The following is a 20086-nucleotide window of genomic DNA, read 5'->3' as shown; positions in this document are numbered from 1 at the left end:
TAATAATGTTTTTTTCTTTCATTAGCATTTCATTTGCTTGTGGAGATGAACCTATTCACTGATAATATTTCACTCTTTTTAGGCCTTCCTCAGCCCCTGCTGGAAATTTATGACTCTCCTGTTTACAAAACAGTGTTGGAAAGGATGCAGGGCTTTTTTTGTACCCTGTATGACAACTGGTAAGAACTTCAATGATTTAGGAAAAAAACTTGTGGAATGCACAAAAACAGCAGCAGATCAAAAGGCATACAGTGCAGTTTGGTGCCCTTTAACTACTATAATTTATTGTCTCATGAACTTTTATTGCCTCATTCAATAAAACCATCACCGTCCTGGGAGCTGTTGGTGCAACCTCACTCCCACCACCTTCCCTGGGCCTACTTAAGAAAGATCTGTGTGCCCTGAGGGAAGCCAGAAACAGGCCATCGACTCCTGAGGTTGGCCTGAGAATATTTTGTATCAATTGTTTGTTCTAATATTATAAATGTGTAAAGCACCTTGGGTGCCTTGGCCCTTGGGACAAAAGGGTTGGTATCAGTTTATGTCCTGCCTGTAAGCTTTGTAGGAATTTCCGGCTGATCACTGTCGGAGACAGAATGCTGGACTAGTTGGACTTTGGTCTGACCCCAAAAGGCAATCCTCCTTTCACAAATGAATAAGCAAACACAAATCTGTATCTTCAGAGCAGAATGTCTTCCAACCTTCATGTTTGTTGTCTAAATTGAATTGTCTTTTGAATTGCAGTTTCCATGTCCTGGGGAATGCTGGCTCTTCAATGCAGCAAGATTTCTACACAGTAGAGGGCCTAGCTACTGAGCTGCTCAACTCTGCTTTTCTCAACCTAAACAACATCCCTGACTATAGACTCCGCCCCATGCTTCGTATCCTTTATCTGATGTTTGTTGCTAGGCTCTCCTTCCAAAATCAGTTTTGACTTCCTCTCTTTGTCCATGACATGAGAGGTCTTCTTTTCAAAATAGTACTAACAATTTCCTGCTCCCTTTGCCTTCCTTCTGCACCTGACCACACCTGGTGCAGATAGTTCTCAGAAAAAATATCTGGAAAAGAGCAGAATACAGTGGTGCCCCGCAAGACGAATGCCTCGCAAGACGGAAAACTCGCTAAACGAAAGAGTTTTCCGTTTTGGAGGTGCTTCGCAAAACGAATTTCCTATGGGCTTGCTTCGCAAGACAACAATGTCTTGCAAGTTCCTGCTGGTTTTTTCCCTTTGCCCCCCTTTTTCTAAGCCGCTAAGCCTCTTATCAGCTGATCCGATCAGCAGATAAGCCGCTAATAGCGCTAATCCGCTAATCCTTCAATGGGCTTGCTTCGCAAGACAAAAAAACCGCTAGACGAAGAGAATCACAGAACGGATTCTTTTCGTCTTGCGAGGCACCACTGTATCTGGAGGAGGCATGTCTGCTAGGGTTTCAAAACAATATGGGAAGAAATGGCTCAGAATGGTTCTGGCTCTGTGTCTAAGTTGGAGATTTCCAATAGAGTTCCCAGTAAATGATTTTCCTGTCCAAACAACCACAGCAATCATCCTAGTTCTTCATCTTCACTTTCAGCCAAAATGGTAGGAAGCCCAGTTTGCAGAACTTGTGACCCTCTTTTCAGAATTCAGCCCTCCAACCATGTATTGTGGCCTGCCATGTGTTTAACTCCCTTTTTTTCAAGGAATAAAAAGCCTGTATAAATCAGCCTTTCTTCTCAATTCAGATTTATGGAGCATTTTAAGTAGGAGCGGTTTGTGCAGTTGCCTGTACCGATCAGGCTTTGGGATTTCTGGTGGTGGAGTTGGTCACCTAGTCTGTTTATCATTAAAGGAGAGCTTCAGCCGCAGGGCTGGGTGGTTCAGTAGTTTGTCGTGTGGAAATGCTAATGCTTATGCTAGACTTCTTTAACTCACTCCGCACAGGTGTGTTTGTGAAGCCCTTGGTCCTTTCCTGTCCATCTGAACACTATGAATCTCTTATCTGTCCTATACTTGGACCACTCTTCACCTACTTGTATGTGGTAAGAAACAGCATGTGTATGACTTGCATCATTTGCTGCTGTTACTGGCCAGGGCTTCCAGACTTCGTTGTCGTTCAGGGTTCTGAAATGTATTTGTTACATTTACATCCTGCCCCTTCTCCAGAGAGCCCCGAGTTTCACTTCAGCAATATTGTATGAAGCAGGTTAAACTGGGATAGAATTTATTAAATTTGGTCACAGACCAGTTCCAGCTCACATACAATATCAGGGAAGTCATAAAACATGATAGGGATACATTTGAATTTGCAATTGGGTATAACAGGGGCAATACAGATATAGCAGCAGTTAAAAATATGTAAGTTAAATCTTAATCACTAAAATATAACCTAAAATTGTTAAACTGGGATATGGTGGCTTGCCCAAATACTTAGGTAATACTATCGTGGGGACACATTTTAACCAGGTTTCCTGGATGCAAGACAACTCTCTAGAGACTAATGGTCACTGGCTCAGGCTTCAGATTTTAGCCCAACAATGAGGTCTAGGAGGCTTCATACTCTGTAGCAAGGTGAAGCTTAGTGAAATCTCAAAAGCTGAAGGGGCTGAGAGGTGCAGCTGAGCAAAATGTCTTGTAGGGAAAGGGAAGGCTTTCATGCCCTGCATAGTTCTCTGCTCATTTCCATAAATAGCAGAATCAGAACTGATAAGGTGTTACTTTGCATAATTTAAATGGATTACCAAATTCAGTTTTTATTGTCACATAATTTGGGTTCCCTTGACATGGAACACACACAGCCCTGAGTGTATCTCATTGATTGCCTTCATATTATGCTACTGTTCTTTCTTTGTTCCTTTCTGTCAGAGGCTGTCCCAAAAATGGCAGGTGATCAACCAGCGAAGTGTGCTTTGGTAAGTGTAATGGCTTAAAAGAAACGAGGGGGACTGCTACTCAAAAATGCCACTTGATGTCTGCACTACTGCAGTCTCTCTTGAAGGGGGCAACCAAAGCCGTAACATTTTCTAAAACACCTAACACCGACTAAAAGATGTGGGGAAATTAAAAGGTTTTCACCATGTGCCCAGAGGTCAAAGAATTCAGAATATCTTTTCTAAGGAGAGTGCTCCAAGGTCTGGGTGCCGCAGCCAAAAAGATCCTTTCCCATGCTTCCTCTGATTGTGGAAGTGCCTAGAGAAGGGCTCTACCGACAGTGTCTAGTATCAGGCAGCTTCATAGGAGTGCAAACAGTCTTTTAGATTACCTGGGTCCCAAGCAGTTATGGTTAAGACCAGCAGCTTGAATTATGTTCATAAATAGGCCAGAAACAGTGAGAGATGTTCCTTGCGGCTGTATTTTGCACCATTTTAAATAGCCAAGTACTCATCAAAGGTAGCCCCACATATAATACATGAAAATAGCATAATCTGAGTGTTCTGAGGGCAACAATAACAAATACCAGATTGCTTCTGTCCAGGGTAAACGGACATCTACCTGAGCTGTGTTTTCTGTCACAGATAACCATTTGGGCATTAAAAGTAAAGGCTAGATCTAATTGCACCCCAAGTTATGAACCTGATCCTTTAGGAGAGTGCAACCCTGCCTAGGACAGACTGAACCTCACTGCCCAGGACAGATGAGCTACCCATCAACATCATCTTGGTGATGCTATCATGCTCAGCTTCAGTTGTAGTCTATCTTGCGTTTTTAAAATTGATCGTCTTTTCCTTCAGCAGTGACGAAGATGCAGCAGAGGACAACCCAGAATCCCAAGAGATGTTAGAGGAGCAGCTAGTTAGGGTGCTTACCCGAGAAGTTGTGGATCTAATTGGTGAGAGAAACTAGTAGGTTGCATGAAAAGCCTGGGCCATCTGTAGTATGTCTCTCTGAGCAAAATAAATTCCAGTAGTATGTTCTGGGATTTGTGGGACCACAGTGGCTTGTTGTGACAATTCTTAATCTTGTTCTTCATGCTCCAAAAGTGCTTCCATTGTCAAAGCTGTCATTTTTCAGTCTTACGCTGCACACCCAATTTAGGCCTAAATAGGGCCTAGAATACTGGTTTTCAGTCTGTGTTCCTTGGAAGTTTATTAATTCCTTAATTGGAGAAAATGGTAGTGAGAGACAAGCTGCCCAAAATGTATGGCAACGGAGTTGGGCATGTTGTACATCACACTATATTTTCACACAGGGTGGCAGCAAGGCCAAAACAATTCTGCCAGCACCTTGTGGGATCTGATAGCATGACCTAAAATGTGGCCCAGAATCCTTTGCAATTTGTGGTGATTTTGCAGTAGAGGGACAGGACTTCCTTGGCAGATAAATGGCTGTAGAAATTGTTCCCTGAGAATAAGGAGTTTGGAAGCTACTGGCCTAAATAACTGCCATCCTTTTTGGAATTGGGTCTTATAGCTTCCTTTGACATTTGGTTTAGGTGTTCAAGACACATAACCAAGCAATAGCCTTTCTCTAGTGACCTCCAGAGTGCTTCATATGTAGGTTTCCAACCATACCAAACCTCTCACCCTGATGGGAGGCTTGGAGGAAATACTGTTCCATTTGAAATACATTTTGCTCTGCAAAGGTGGGTTTCACTCCTTTCCTCCTAATATGCCTTATTATCAATATATAGTCATATCTTCCTATAGACATAAAAATGCAAGGCTGTCATCATGCATAGCTCCCATTGGAAATCCCATCCTAGATTTGTGTGAAGTCAGGGTGGGGTAAGGTGTTGAAGATGTGAGAGGAGAAAGATGCCAGAGGTTCCCACAGGAGTGGCCTATGTGAAAGGGAAATTACACGAAGGATGGGGGAGGACACACGAACACGGGGGCGAAGGTGAAAATGAGCACAAAGTGAGACTGGAGAATAGAAGAGAGGTGGTTTTAGAAATGGGGTGGGGAAGGTGAAAAGTGAACTTAGTTGTTGCTTCAGGTGAGAAGGGGAAGCCCTAGGAGGTTAATGTAGAGGAATGCAAGGGGGATTGGCTAACAGAGTAAGGAGGGCACAGCCTCCAGTGCATTGATATACATTATATACATATAAAGGCATTGCAAAGGAAGAATTAAGTTGGGTAGTCCTGAGGGGGGGGGGTGTAATGTTTTGTAAAGTTTTTTTTCTGTGAATATCTCACATTTCCCCCTCCCCTGGTGTATTTGCAGCTGTTTGCTGTGTCGCAAAGAAGGGTGCTGAGCAGAACAGTGCTGTTGCTGCAGATGGAGATGGTGCGTAAACGGATTGTCCTTTCTGTTCCACATTTGAGGTCTATTCTGGATCAGATTAATCATTAAGCTAAGAAATCAATGGGCTCTCAGTTTCCCACCTCAGCCAGCTGAGGTTCCATGAAGAATGCATTCACATCACCTTTTTCCCCCCGTAGATGAGGAGATGATGTCTACAGAGGTGACTCCACCATCTAATTCTGAGCTCACTGAATTGGGCAAGTGTTTGATGAAGCAAGAGGTAAGGAAGCTGAGCTTCCATTCCTTCCCCGTGTTGTGTGCACATTTTGAAAGAGACTTTCCTTTAGTAGACCCTTCTAAGCCTAAAACAGAGCTCTGAACTTTTATTGGAGAAACCCTTGGCCTTAGAAATTCAGTAACAGTTGTGAGCTTCAGTCATCCAAATGCGCCCTCCACATATCAAGGTTCCTGGGCAAATCTGAGTCCGAGATGGCTGATTGTCCTGGACGAACTGGAAGGGCATCAGGGAGCTTTCATGGCTGATATGATCATAAATCCTTTTTCAGCCTTTTTTACTTTGGCCTTCTTCAATATCACAGCACATTGTACAATACTTAGACTCAAGAGCCTTTGTTCTCAGGAACCAAGAACAAATCTCACAGGCTGCCACGTGTCTGTCTTTTCTCTCTCCAGAATGTCTGCAGTGCGCTGCTGGTTACAGCCTTCACATCCCTTTCATGGAAGGATACATTGTCCTGCCAAAGAACTACCACAAATCTGTGCTGGCCGCTGCTTAAAGAGGTGCTTCCATTACAGGGGCTAGTAGGGTGGAGTGTGGTGAAGATGAATATGGCCACGAGTTAGTGATTCCTTTTGGGCACAGTGTGCATAGTATGAGTGAATCGTAGAAATCACCTTTTCTAGGAAGATGGGTAGAATCTGGGTTATCTTGCTACATGTTCATCTGTCTTCTGTAGGCACTTACAAAGAACATGATGATTCCTGAAGCAGTGACCTGGTTTTTCAGAAGTGTACTGACAGGTTTACAAATACATGGGCAACACGACGGGTGTATGGCAGCTCTCGTTCACTTGGCCTTCCAGATCTATGAAGCTTTGGTAAGGAAATGCAGGGGAAAGAATTTCTCTTTCTCTCTCTCTCTGTCTGCTGCCATCTTTGAGGATTAGTGGTGATGCAAGCCCACTGAACCACCCCCTATGACCTGATTTGGATCTGGGAGGGAGGCTCTTAATTTCCCAGGGCTTATGTGTTGTTTTTGTTCTGGTAACGATCCTTGTTCACTATCTTCTTTGCTACTTGAAGCGTCCACGGTATGCTGAGCTGAAAGCAGTGATGGAACAGATTCCAGAAATTCAGAAAGACTCCCTGGAACAGTTTGATTCCAAGCTACTCAACGTAACGCTACAGAAAGTAACAGACAAGCGCCGGAAGGACCATTTTAAACGCCTGATCGCAGGCTGCATAGGGGTAGGTTGTGGCATCAAGCAGCACAGAAACAGCTCTCTTTCCTACCTCCAGGGAAAAAATGGAACCATGTTGTTGTTTTCATTTATTAATTGCTTCCCATGAGGCATCTCGAAGCAATTTACAACTCTACCTAGGCTACTGTTAGATCAGTGACAGCTTTTTTTAGCCTATTAGTCCTGACTCTAGGTCCCACCAGCCTCGGGTTAGTCACAACAGTAGCAAAACTCAAGTGCCTTTCTCTTGAGGTCTAGTTCTCTTTTAAAAAAAAGGACCTAGGCATGTATTGGTTGCATGGATACAGCTTCAGTGTGAGATCCACTGTGGTGTAATTGTTAAAGAGTATTGGACTAGGACTTGGGAGACCCATGTGTAAAATCCCCACTCAGCCATGAAACTCACGGGGTGACCTTGGGCCTGTTGCTCTCTCCCAACCTAATGTACATTTGGGAGGATAAAATGAGGAGGCGGAGAACCATGTTTGCCACTTAAAGCTCCTTGGAGGAAAGATAGGATATATAATAATAAAAATATTAAATAAATAATCACAGTTTGAAAGCACAATATGCTGATCTTTAGAGCAAAGGTTAAAAGTACCTCTCTCATAGCTTGTAATCGGTGGCAGGCCAACTGTTAAGAATGCATTAGCAGGGAGAAAGGTAAAGGGACCCCTGACCATTAGGTCCAGTTGTGACAGACTCTGGGGTTGCGGCGCTCATCTCGCTTTATTGGCCGAGGGAGCCGGTGTACAGCTTCCGGGTCATGTGGGCAGCATGACTAAGCCGCTTCTGCGAACCAGAACAGCGCACGGAAATGCCGTTTACCTTCCTGCCGGAGCGGTACCTATTTATCTACTTGCACTTTGACATGCTTTCGAACTGCTAGGATGGCAGGAGCAGGGACTGAGCAACGGGAGCTCACCCTGTCGCGGGGATTTAAACTGCCGACCTTCTGATCGGCAAGTCCTAGGCTCTCTGGTTTAACCCACAGCACCACCCGCATCCAGCAGAGAGAAAAGTCATTAGCAAAGATAGCATTTTGTTGCTGGCATGCAGCAAGTCAACTCTTTGTTTCAACAGAACTGATAGAAGGATGTTGGCAAGGCTTAAAGTACCTTGCAGACACTTGAATTGGCTTTGACCCTATCATGGCTCTACCACCAGTTGCCCAGGAAGGTTGAGTTGTTACAATCTCACAATTAAAGGGTTGTGGCAAAATGAAAGTGTTGTATTGGCATGGGAAATATTTTACTTTTTCAGCAGAGGAAATTCTACTGGAGTTATTCTGCATGTGCAATCCCTAACGGAGACTTCTCTTGTTCCTTACAGAAGCCCCTTGGAGAGCAATTTAGGAAGGAAGTTCATATCAGAAACCTTCCTTCTCTTTTCAAGAAGGTGAAGGCACCCCTAGATACAAATCAATTGGATAATGAAGATGGAACCCTCATTGCGCTCTTTCAGCAATAGAAGCTCAGGACACTTTCACTACCCCCTTTTCTATTCTGTGTTCTTTCACGGTAGCCATTTGCCTACTTTGTCTACTCTTCCCCCTGTGTTTGGATTCAGCTCTCTCACTGGCCCCCCAGCTCTTTCTGCTTCGGAGGCTGGAGGACTGAGTTCGTCACATCCCATCTACTACACAAAACCTGTTGGATTTCCCTATTTCCATTTGCAGCTTTATTGCACAACCTCATTTTCCTTGGATGGAGCCTAGCCATTCAGCCCTATCAATCAGTGGACCAGTTCTGTCGGAACTAACTTTCACATGGGCACACAATGCTTTTCCAGCGAAGGCAGCATGCTGCCAGATCTCTACTATGTCTTCAATCAGGATCCCTGCACTGTGGCTGCCTCAATATGGCACTACCAGAGGACTCGTCTGCTTCCCTTTGGAAAGGCCCAGCTCTTCCAAGTTAACCCAAGTCTGCACACTGAGCATTGCTGAACCCGCCAAGTCTCGGCAGACTTCAAGTTTCTCTAGAGAAGCAGCACTCTGCCATATATCCCATCAAACCGGAGACAGTTCAGGAACTAGTGAAGTCTCTCTTACTGTCAGTTTGGCTCAGCCGTACCTCAGGAAGCCTGAAGTGAACTATCGGTCCTCGTTTGGCCTAAGAACATTATAAAAATCGTATCCTAGCTTGAACTCTGGTCTTTGCTGTCAGAAGCCCGAGTACTGTAGACGACAATAGCCCAGGGATACTTTGTGCTGGTCTGAAATACTTAACAACTAGGATGAAATGCTGCATTTGGGGGTGCAGCAGCAGAGTTCTGGATTATCCTCTGCAGTGCCTGATGTTTCAAAATGCCTCCAAATCGGGCCTTAAAGTAGGTTAGGGTTTGCTTGTATAGCATAGGATTCCTAGCCCGCTTTAAAGTTTAAATCTTCAGCACTAATTTGGTCTTTGCTTAATAACTGCCGCAGTAGTTTAGCTGGAGATGCAAAAGAACGTTCATTGGAGAGAAGTACCGGTATGTTTTTAAGTGGCTTTGCAGTGCATAGATCTGGTCACATTAACAGGAAAGTGTGAAGGAAGCAGGCCTTAAGCTGGTGTTCAGATCCTCACTAGTACCCCCAAATCTACTCCAACTTCCATTTACCCTCTTAAAGTCTTGATCTCAGTGTAACTTTTATTAAAACAAAACTGCCACGACAAATAGCGTTGAAGTCTAGCCTAACTGTATTTATTGTGTCATGAGTATATTTTTAATTTTCTGTGGCCATAATAGAAAAAATAATAATAATGTTAAGGGGTTTTGGTAGGGATGTTGTATCTAAAGATGTCTCCAATCAATTGTGATACACCTCTGAATGTCAATAAAGCTCTTTCAGTTTTATACATAAATTCTTGGTCCTGGGTTTATTCTCACTAATTTGCAGTTCTCACTGAAGCAACTCTTCTCATGTTTGAATTTTACAGCAGCTTTTTTACTATGGCAAAACTTTTATAGGTCAAAAGCTGCACGATTACATTTGCAGCTGGAAAGCTCACCAAATCTATTTAGTCTAAATAAAGTTCATTGCTAAAATTATCTTGGCTATTCATTCTGAATATGGGGTAATCCCTTCCCTTAAGCAGATAGTTTATCACGCTCCTCAACAGCTGAAATTGCCAAACTACATATAAGCTATTAGATCAATAATTAGCCCAGCTGCACCTCCGTTCATGTATTAAAATAAAGCAGAAGATAAAAAAATCAGCTTACTCCATAGGCAGTTGAGGCCTCAAAAAATATTTAATAAATAATAGAGAAGCTCAAGGACACCGTATTTTTTAGAATTCTGCTATTTGAGTGGCAGAAGAATCATCATAGGCATTAGACCTTACTGTGTAGCACCTTTGAGATTATCCATCAATATACATCAGTGGAAATTTAATGGCAATTCTCAGAAAAGGTGGTCCTGTTACAGGTCTGATGTAGTCTTTAAAAAAAAGCAACTTAGAAGATATTGCAATTTCTGGAGCCTACCCATCTTCTGCTTGCAGGATATTTTTTATCCACTTATCATATATCTGGCAAATTTGGTCTTTGCATTAAGCTGCCTAGTGGCATCACATATCCTTGCCTTTTCAGCCACATATCAAATTGAGTGCCACAAAAGTAAAAGGTACATAGCCACTTCAGTCTTTCACATCTGTGGTAGAGGGTCCGTTTCTCCTTGTCTATTGACCCAGACTTGATTGACACCCTCCTTCATGACACAGCTGCAGCGATCCCAGCCAAGTGAATCCTTATGCTGAACTTTTCAGAAAGAAAAACTTATTTCTTTTGGATGAATTTAAGCTCCTCCAGGAACTGCTGACACTTTCCTATCAATACCTTGATCGCTTCACTCATCAGCACATCTGGAGGCAAGACACCTGTTGACTCAACAGAAACTGAAGAAATGGGATAGAATTAGATCCAAGGTAGCCAGTTTAATAACTGAAAATACAAAAAAAAAAAAAAACAACCCCACCCCAAAACATGCTCCAGGCAAGGCAATTCAATTGGCAACATAATGCCTCAAATGCACTGTGTGGTCTTATGCTCTTGTTAATAACCCTAAGAATTCAGAACAGTCTTAACATCCAATGGGAAAAGAGGACATATCTGCTCTTTGAAAATCTTTGTTTTTGTAACCATCAACCATGTAACCATCAACAACACTTTACTGTTTTTAGATTTTTAAGCACGGTTGAAGGGTAAGCTTAAACATTTGAAGACTGAAATCTGGTGCTAAATCTGCAATCCTGACTCTTTAGAAATAACTCATATTTATGACTTACTCTCAGGTAAGTAGAATTAGGTTGAAGCCTTACTCAGCTAAAATGATTGCCAACTTTGTTTCACATCAGTACATACATAAACAGATTTTATATAGAACTATAGGTAAAAGCATAGAAAACTACTTGAGGCCCCCCTTAGACGCATGACTACCACCCACAGTTACTACATATAGTAAAATGTCAGAGAAAGGGGCAGCAGCAGAAGCATTTGAAGGCTTACTCACAGATGTAGTGATCTCGCACCCGAGCCAAGCGCACAAGGTTTTTCAGGTCATTGTGACGAAAAATTTCTCTACTGAATGTGTCCAATCGAGCGTTAGCCACTCTTGCCACTTTTTGCCCTAGTGAAACAGACCAACACTTAATATGCTAAACAGGTACAGTGGTGCCTCGCAAGACGAAATTAATCCGTTCCGCGAGTCTCTTCGTCTAGCGGTTTTTTCGACTTGCGAAGCAACCCTATTAGCGGCTTAGCGGATTAGCAGTTTAGCGGCTATTAAAGGCTTAGCGGCTTTTAAAGGCTTAACGGATTAGCGGCTAAAAGGCTATTAGCAGCTATTAAAGGCTTAGCGGATTAGCGGCTAAAAGGCTATTAGCAGCTATTACAGGCTTAGCGGATTAGCGGCTAAAAGGCTATTAGCAGCTTAGCGGCTTAGAAAAAAGGGGGGAGCGGAAAAAAATCGGAACACTCGCAAGACGTTTTCGTCTTGCAAAGCAAGCCCATAGGGAAAATCGTCTTGCGAAGCAGCTCAAAAACGGAAAACCCTTTCGTCTAGCGGGTTTTCCGTCTTGCGAGGCATTCGTCTTGCGGGGCACCACTGTATGCTAATGTGTTTACTGAACCTTCCCTCTCTACTGCTGAATTATGACCCTTTCCGCAAGGGGCATATATTATAATGGAAATAATTTCAAAGAACTTCCTCAAGGCCAGAGCAGTGGGGCCAAAGGTGGCATTTTCCAGGCTAGCCAGAGGACAATTACAGTTGAATCTTATCATGCATAACAACAGACCTCAAGGGAATTTTACTCCCCAAATATGTGTGCATAAATCATACTACTATTTTAAGGAAATCACCAAGATCTCAAAGAGAGTTTTCACAAGCTAAAATTATCCTGACATGTTGATGGTCAGATAGGATAGGATCCCTGAAACATTGTGCAGACAACAAGCAGAAGGAAAGACTCATAGCCCCAAGTTTTCAATTTCTACAAACCACACTCGACAAAATACCTGGGGGGCAAGGTGCTGTAGGCCAGAAATGAGACCTCAGAAGAATACACATTTACCCAGACTTGGTATAGAGATGGTGTATCAGCATTTCTGGTTTTCTCATCTCAATAAACATAGCCTCTGATTTTTGCAGTCTAGGGTAGAGATTGGCCCTCCAGAAACTGTTGGATGCCGAGTCTCTCTCGTCAGTCCCAGTCAGCATGGCAAAGTCAGAGATGACGGGAGCTACAGTCTTAACAGCTTCTGGAGGGTCACAGAGTCCTCAAAGGGGAGGAGGTACAAAATACCTTTGATTTCCTGGACCTCAATAACCCCAGCAGAAAAGCAGTTCTTCAGCCTCTCAGCTGCTTCTCCTTCGATAGGCTGTAGTAGAGTGATTTCTGGCAATAGCCGGTAACTGGCTGTAGCCACTGGAGAAAACTTTGCATGGTCTTTACCTGAGTAAAGAGAGTGTTCATTAAATAAAAAATCGGAGAGGGACAGCCAGTAAGCAACATGGAACTGTTGTTTTTCTTTAATCAGCCACCTAAACTTATATACACAGCCAGTTCCTTGGTGGTTAATAATTCAAATTACCTGCACTACCTGAAACAGATTAGAAATCAGGTCATTTGGAATTCGAAACAGAGAAAGAATCTATTTCTGTTGCCGCATGATGGACCACACACATATGGACTTTCATTAGCTGCAGAGACATCCTTTGATATCCATTTGCTTGTGCAACAGGGCTTTCAGTTTCTCCTCTCCCACTGCAGTAGCCCAGGCAGGTGCCCCCTAAAATCTGCTCCAGAGAGTCACCCAATCCCTGGATTGGTAGAAGGTAGACGGGTGGACTCTTTTTGAAAGACCTCCACCCTTCAGCATCAGGCACAGAATGTTCACAGCACCTAGTTACATAAACCCATCAGTATCTTTTACACTAGGAAAGCCCTTGCTAACTAATTTGAGTTTCCAGTACAGTGGTACCTTGGTTCTTGAAACTGATCCATTCCAGGATTCCATTCAACTCCCAAACTGTTTGAAAACCAAGGTGTGGCTTCTGATTGGCTGCATGACCTTCCTGTACTCAAGCGGAAGCCGCATCGGACGTTCGGCATCCAAAAAACGTTCAAAAACCAGAACACTTACTTCCGGGTTTTTGGTGTTCGGGAGCAGATTTGTTTGTCAACTAAGCCGTTCAAGAACCAAGGGTCCACTGTACCTATGCTAATCCAGATTGATTCAAATGATTTGGAAAGGTAGAATTTATACCTGACATGTCAAACTGGTAGCAAGGCTGGTTAACATGTCACATTCCTAGACACAAAAAGCACCACCGCTTTCCCTCCAAAGCTATGTACAAGTATCTAAGATTGGTCAACCTGAGTTCTAGGATGCTTTTCCTCGGCTGTACCACACAATTTAGTCTTTTACCTTCTGAAAATGGAAGTCTATAGTGCCAGTCCTGCCAATGTAGATTCTATTCCCATGGATGGTGTGCCATCTTCAACCATCCTCAAAATACTGATATTTGGTTATTCAGGCAGCAACCTTTTTAGGTGCATCCAACTGACGTGTGATGGCAGACACGAGCCAGGAAAGTAACCCCTGCACAAAAAGGTCACCGCCCATACTTTACACAGCCCAAAGGTCACAGGCAGATCTTTAGCAATGCAAAGAGGTGAGAACTGCAAGGTCTCACCATGGACCAGAGACAAGTTTCTTCCTTAAAGCAAAGGCAAACTACTGAACAATCCAGAATGCCCATTCCAACAAACCAAAGACATCCTATCCTCTTGTAAAAAGGATCCTAGCAAAACACATCTTGTAAATCACCAAGGAGCAAATACTAGCCAAACCCAGAAATCTCAGTGGTCCCATGCCCCACATTTCCAAAAAGTTTGCCAACTCCATCCCAGTACTCCAGCTGCCTCACCAATGCCTTTGACGCAGTGCATAAGTACATCAATCTCTTGGCCGGGCCGCAGCTGGGCAATGAGGATGTCGTCATGTACAGGACGGAACTTGGCATTCATGTTGTCGGCCTGAGAGCCCAGGGGCACCCATTCCATGTGCTTGCTGTAAACTGAAAAAAGAAAAGGCCAAAAAAGACTTGTGTCTGTAACAAGGCAGACAACTGAATCAACTCTTAACTCCTCTCTCCACAAAAGGAAACAAGCAATAGGCTGGAAGCTGGGGAAGGCATAAAGCAATTAATAATGCAAAGCAAGCTCTGGTGTTGTCATCTCAGAGCTTCAGGAGTGAGAGAGCAAAGGGACTGGGGACTGTCTCTCTCATGACACTAATAGCAAAAGAAGGAGCAGCTTTACCTTTATGGTTGATATACAATTCGTTAGGGTCAGACGATTCCTTGGCTGCCTGAGGATTCCTGTGGCACTTTATTTTCAACTGGAATTGCAGAGTGTTAATTTCATCACATTCGTCTTCTGCAAAAGGAACGGAAGAATAAACTGAAGCTACCCTGAGCAACTGCCGCTTCCACTGGATGCCCAGGTTCTTCTGGTGCAGGGGATGGCTAATCTTTTTGGAGGCCAAGCATTGCATTGACCCACAGTCAACCACTGGAGGCCAGGAGTCAAAGTGGGTGTGGCCAAAGTGTAAGAGTGGGTGTGGCTGACTTCTAAAGGATGCCTTTTTTAAAAGACACACTTTGTTGGGGCACAAATACCTGTTGGTATTACGCAATCACAGCAGCGGAGTCATGGGTTAGTAAAATAAAATAATGATGCATTTTTTTACTGGACAAATTGCAGAGAAGGCTACAAAATTCCTTTTGGCATTGTAATATCACAGTGGAAAGGGATCAGTAAAAAATAAATAAATTGGGGGGGGGGGTTCTTAGTGGGCTGTATGCAGCCTATAAACTAGCCACCATTGTTTTAATTTCTAGTCTGTCCTAGCCCATGGGATCTTCCACAAATTCTTCTCACCTTCACTCTTGTATTCAAAGAGACGAGGATCTGCACAGATAGGAATCAGTCCCAAGCGATGAGCTAGAATTTCATCCTGCACAATGGAGGTGTTATTGTACACAAAGACCTTCTCTACGGCCATGGTTGGCACCTAAGCAAGAGCAAAAAAAGGTCATTTCAAATCAATATCCAGACACATTTCCTCTCAAAGCAGCAGTCCTCAATAAAGAGCTTCAGAGATCATTTCAGCCCTACCTGCATTGAAAGAGGCCGTGGTGCAGCTGCTCCTAAAGACGCTAGCTCTGGACCCTTTGGATTGGAACAGGTATCAGCCAGAACATCCCTTTTGGGGGAAGCTGATGGAGAGGACCATGGTAGGGCAGCTGCAGGCATTCTAGGAGGACAACTTGGGACCAGTTTGCCTATGGGATCACCTTACCCCACATGTGCCCACTTGACCCCTTCAAATGGCGGAATTGGAACTACTACAGATGCCACGTAATACCCATTTGAAATAACTTGGTTATTTAGTGTGTGTAAGTTCCCTGCACTTTGGAACTCCCTGCGCCTGCTAAAATTATTCTTGTTTAGACAAGCCCAGCCAGATGCTTAGGAAGCTATGGTGATTTTAATCTGTTTCCATGGTTCAACCTTTGTGTGTTTTAAAGTATGGCTGTGATCTTTTCTCAGTTTTGTTGTTTTATCTTTTTGTAAACTGTTTTGCAGGTGCTTTTTTACAATGAAGTGGTGTATAAATAAAATGAAAGTTTGTTTAAAACTTCACTATTGGATTTTAAATTTCTTTAACCTGCCCTGGAACCATATGGTAAAATGTGGGTAAGAAATCAAGTAAAATTAATAAATGAGGACCAGTTTAGTGCATTGATGAGGACGCTGGGCCAGGAAGTTTGTCTACACCTCACCATTAGCAAATTCATCAAGGATGGTTTAAAATATTACCAAGGCATTTTATTTTGAGAATGAGCTTGTGTGATTCAGCAAGTGGCCTATCTACTCCATTAGTCTGTTTGCAACAAAGACTAGCCAGGTGCCACCAAGAATCTCATAAGCAGAGATGCCACCATTCATTGTTAGTATGCAATGCAGGGGACTAAGATTTATTCTGCTTCTAAATACAGAAAAATTAGCAGGAGTCTTGTGGCACCTTAAATACTATCAAGTGTATTATGGAATTAAGCTATCATGGAACAGCTCAATGGGTTTGAGCATTGATAGCTCAGTTAGTTAGAGGGTGGTGCTGATAATGCCAAGGTCGCAGGTTCAATCCCCATATGGGACGCCCGCATATTCCTGCAATGCAGGGGGTTAGACTAGATGATCCTCAGGATCCCTTGCAACTCTACAATTCTATCATTCTATGACTCAAACTCATCATAAGAATTTGAAGGTTTTGTGTAGTCACATTGGCCAAGAGCTGTTCCTCGATCCATGCTCTATGAAAGTGCCTAACACCAATGGCCACTGACACACCCAATAAAACACTAAAAATCTGATTTATACAAATTATCCCCAAATGACTAGATAATCTATACACAGCACCAAGCTTGCTATTCCAGACAACAGTTTTTCTAGATTCTAATGGCATCTGAAATTCATGAATGTCTGCTTGCTTTCCATAACAGAGAAGTATATTTTAAACATTGCAACGTTCAGAAGTGTTTCTATATATTTCAAATGGTTCTCAAGGCCTCCCATCTCATTTTGCCCACATTGGAGTCTTTAACTAACCTGCTCAACAGATTTCCCCCCAACATATTTTTGTATATTTTTCAGGGAAATCTGAAATATATTTATTGTATATTCTAAAACAACTCCATTCTGGCCTTTTTGTACTTGCAGAAAGGAGTAGCGGCCAAACCTGGGCAATAATGTTCAACTAAAGGATTATCTTGCAAGTGTCTTATTAGTTGCTTGGGAAGAGAAATGGATACCTCAGCAAGCAAGATGCGTCGGAAGGCATTAGCAATGGCAGCATCAATCCCCACCATGTCAAATTCCAAAGTGCTTTCATCCATGTGCGTCACATCTACTCTGAAATTCTGTTGGGGACAAGAAGGACAAGTGTTCAAAATGGACATTGTTTGTAGGTTTAATATGATAAAAATGCCATGAAATAAAATGTGGCAAGTAACCCACGCAACCCAAGGACCCATGGCTGATGCTCATTGGGAACCGTAGGGTGGAAGGCAAGGAGACCAACAGTAGGTGACACCAGAGCCAATGTCAGATAGAACCAACTAATTTTAGCTTTGCTACTATCCACCTCCCTGCTGAGTCGTACAAGGACAACACAGAGACCAAGCAGGAGGAGGTTCATGGCCAGTGCTACCCCCTGGACTAGATGTAAGAAACAAGGCAGGCACGTGAGGACTTGTTCAGGGTTAGGTGAGCTGGGTGGGGCAATGTCATCTTTCTTCTAAGAGAGCATCCTCCACTGACAACAGTGCAATACGACACAACAGCGTAAAAACTTAATGACAGAATGGGCAAAGGGCAATTGAACCAGAGTGAAATGTTTGCGTGAATAAACATGTTTTAACTGCCCTTGGAGACATTATAATGAAGGGGCCTCCTGTATCTCTGACTGAGAGTCATTTGCCTACCACCACCAGCAGCATCATTCTCAACAAACCTCAAGCTAAGATGCACTTTTTCATTTGTGTACCTTTGAAAAGCCTCCTGCAGCACACTTTAAACCCACAGCCCAGATGCATAGTGTCCAACTAGGCTGACAGCATTTCTGAATTCTTGTCTGAACAGTACGACAGCCTGAACAAAGCTACAAATCATTCCTAACCACTGGCCATGCTGGCTGGAGTGATGAGATTTTTGATCTCAAGCATCTAGATGCAATCAGGTTGGAGAAGGTTGATCTAGAAAGACAGGATATTCCACAACCCTACAGGTTGCTATTTTTGCATGCCCCCACAATCACTGAGTGATGCAAGATTCCAGGGGTTTAGGTGGTTACCCAGAGTTCATGTTTCCTTTTGGAAATGAGGCACAGTGGAGATTGTGGTGTCTTTACAATATATGGTTTATTTACATATACACACACACACACACACATAACCTGAGCCTACAATGGAGGGTCTTGTTTTTCCCATAGCCGCAGACTTAGATTCAATTAAAAATCAAACATTGATCTCAAATGTTGCTATGAGTCTCCCTCCAGCTTACTGCTGTAGTTCTATGTCACCTCACTGCCAACTCTCAATTCTTTTGTCTTTTTCCAGTTACCAGTCAGTTGAAGGAGGAGGGCATCCATTTGCTGCCTCACACAGACCCACTTTCCTTTGTTTCCCTTAACTGCTCATCACACTGGCTATCACCTCAACACAGGAAGCTAGTCTAGTTTATATTTTAACACTTGCTGGATCCAGGGGTTAAAAGGAAGCTGCATACAGCCTTCTTCCTCCCACCACAAATTCATAACACTATGAAGGACATCAGTAGGCACAAGAAAAAACATTAAGAGGAGGTGGGAAACCTGGGGTTCTCCATATGCGCATGGACTACAACTTCCATCATCCTTAACTATTGGCCATGCTGGCTGGGGCTGATGGAGTTGGAGTCAAACAACATCTGGACGGCCACAGGAAGGCCACTGGAGGGGGGATCCCTGGCCTAAAGGAAGCCAGCATTTTAGAATGTCCAATAGGAAGATGGACTCCAACCCATTTACTTAAGCACCAAAAGTACTCACCTTTTCAAACTTCTCCTTGTCCCAGGCATCATCATATCCAGAGTAATTCCCAGGAAAGTCTGTTGTGTGGACCTGGAAGAAGAAAAGACCGCAGCTCAGTGGTATAGCATGTAGTTTGCACCCACAAGGTTTCAGGCTTAATCCCCTGCTAGAGCTAGGAAAGGCTATCGTCTGAAACCCCGGAGAGTCACTGCCAGCCAAAGTATATGATACCAAGCTAGACAGACCCAGGGTCTGACTCAACGTAAGGCAGATACAGATGTTCAAAGGGCAGAACGAGTGGCAGATATTCACTTTACGTAGGTATCTGCAGCACAAAGGGAGAGGGCAGAATTCACACGTGTGTTAATGGTCATCTAACGATTGCCCAATAAGTCGACTTGCATGTGGAAAATAGGCAAAACTTCCCAAGCATCTCAGACACATTACTTCAACTCTAACACATCACTTTGTTTTTAATGAAGCCACTTCATATATGCCAACCAATAGATGTTTTCTGTATTAGTAGAGTATTTTAGTTGGATTTTTGCATTGGGTTTTTATTTTGTAATGGACATCAGTCATTAAAAAGGCAGTATAAATAATAAAATAAATATATATGAATCGTTGAGCAGGAACTACGCCTGTCCACACCAAAGACTGGCGCCACGCGCACGCAACACGCAGCCCTCGACGCGTGTATCCCTTCCAGTCCCCATAAAGCCCCACACTCAGCCCTTTAGCTGCCTCCACTTCGGGACCAGAGGCTGTCGCTCCTCCGGCACCTTTCCCGCTCTTTGACTTACGTTGCGGACGCCAAACTCGCCCAGGACCACCCGGCTCCGCATCTCTTCCACGCTCCTGGACGCCGCCATCTTCCCCTCCACCGGCTGCGGAAGAAACACGCAGCTGCGGCGCGCGGCGTCGAGTTTTGTTTTCAGGAGGAAGGCGGGGGGAGAGCAACGCTTTCTGCGTCACGTGATACAGGACAGCCTATGGCTGAGGCACATTCATAGACCGAAAAGAAAACACGTTGCTCGCGTTCAACCTGCCATGTTGTGCGTGGCGTCAAAAAACGCTCTTTGTATCGGTTTGTCCTAGAGCTGAACGTATATTGGCCTCGGGTGCTACCTGTTAGGCTTTCCTTTTCCTCTCTGTCCGTCTCTCACGGCCCGCAGCTTCATAGGTCCCTCCTTGGGCAGCCTAGTCCGGAGCAACCAAGATGGCGCAAAGGATATGTCGCCTGTCACGAAATGTCGCGAGAGCTCCTAAGTCTCCACGTCCTCAGCTTGGCTGGGACGGTCCATAACCTTATTGGGGAG

The 20086-nt window shown here is 43.7% G+C and overlaps 2 protein-coding genes across 4 annotated transcripts in view; one reads left to right on the top strand and one right to left on the bottom strand.

Moving 5' to 3' along the window:
- XPO5 (exportin 5) overlaps positions 1-9490 on the top strand; it is a 36812-nt gene extending 27322 nt beyond the window's left edge. The window contains exons 22-32 of one of the 2 annotated variants that reach the window (XM_081187263.1): positions 83-179; positions 745-881; positions 1922-2019; positions 2843-2889; positions 3712-3806; positions 5140-5202; positions 5358-5440; positions 5854-5961; positions 6138-6278; positions 6484-6648; positions 7974-9490. In XM_081187263.1, coding sequence (XP_081043389.1) covers positions 83-179; positions 745-881; positions 1922-2019; positions 2843-2889; positions 3712-3806; positions 5140-5202; positions 5358-5440; positions 5854-5961; positions 6138-6278; positions 6484-6648; positions 7974-8111 — 1172 coding nt within the window. In that variant the 3' untranslated portion in view covers positions 8112-9490. Of the gene's footprint in view, positions 1-82; positions 180-744; positions 882-1921; positions 2020-2842; positions 2890-3708; positions 3807-5139; positions 5203-5357; positions 5441-5853; positions 5962-6137; positions 6279-6483; positions 6649-7973 lie in introns of both variants that reach the window. The other variant, XM_081187262.1, reaches the window with a different exon arrangement.
- A 372-nt stretch (positions 9491-9862) lies between these two features.
- On the bottom strand, positions 9863-20024 carry POLR1C (RNA polymerase I and III subunit C). Of its 2 annotated transcripts, none has more exons than XM_081187286.1 (9): positions 19896-20024; positions 18786-18857; positions 17011-17118; positions 15077-15209; positions 14456-14572; positions 14062-14211; positions 12434-12583; positions 11140-11256; positions 9863-10525 (listed from the first exon to the last, which is right to left on the bottom strand). In XM_081187286.1, exons 3-9 carry the CDS (start codon positions 17092-17094, stop codon positions 10407-10409), a joined length of 870 nt encoding a protein of 289 aa, XP_081043412.1. In that variant the 5' UTR covers positions 17095-17118; positions 18786-18857; positions 19896-20024; the 3' UTR covers positions 9863-10406. The 2 variants fall into 2 exon arrangements, with proteins under 2 accessions (XP_081043412.1, XP_081043411.1); XM_081187285.1 differs by lacking the exon at positions 19896-20024 and adding an exon at positions 19571-19851.
- Positions 20025-20086: the final 62 nt, after the last annotated feature.

Source organism: Podarcis bocagei (assembly GCF_964188305.1).
Source record: "Podarcis bocagei genome assembly, chromosome: 3".
NCBI classification, from domain to species: Eukaryota; Metazoa; Chordata; class Lepidosauria; order Squamata; family Lacertidae; genus Podarcis; species Podarcis bocagei.
The sequence above is the reverse complement of the archived record's forward strand: the minus strand, read 5'-3'. Positions and strand labels throughout refer to the sequence as shown.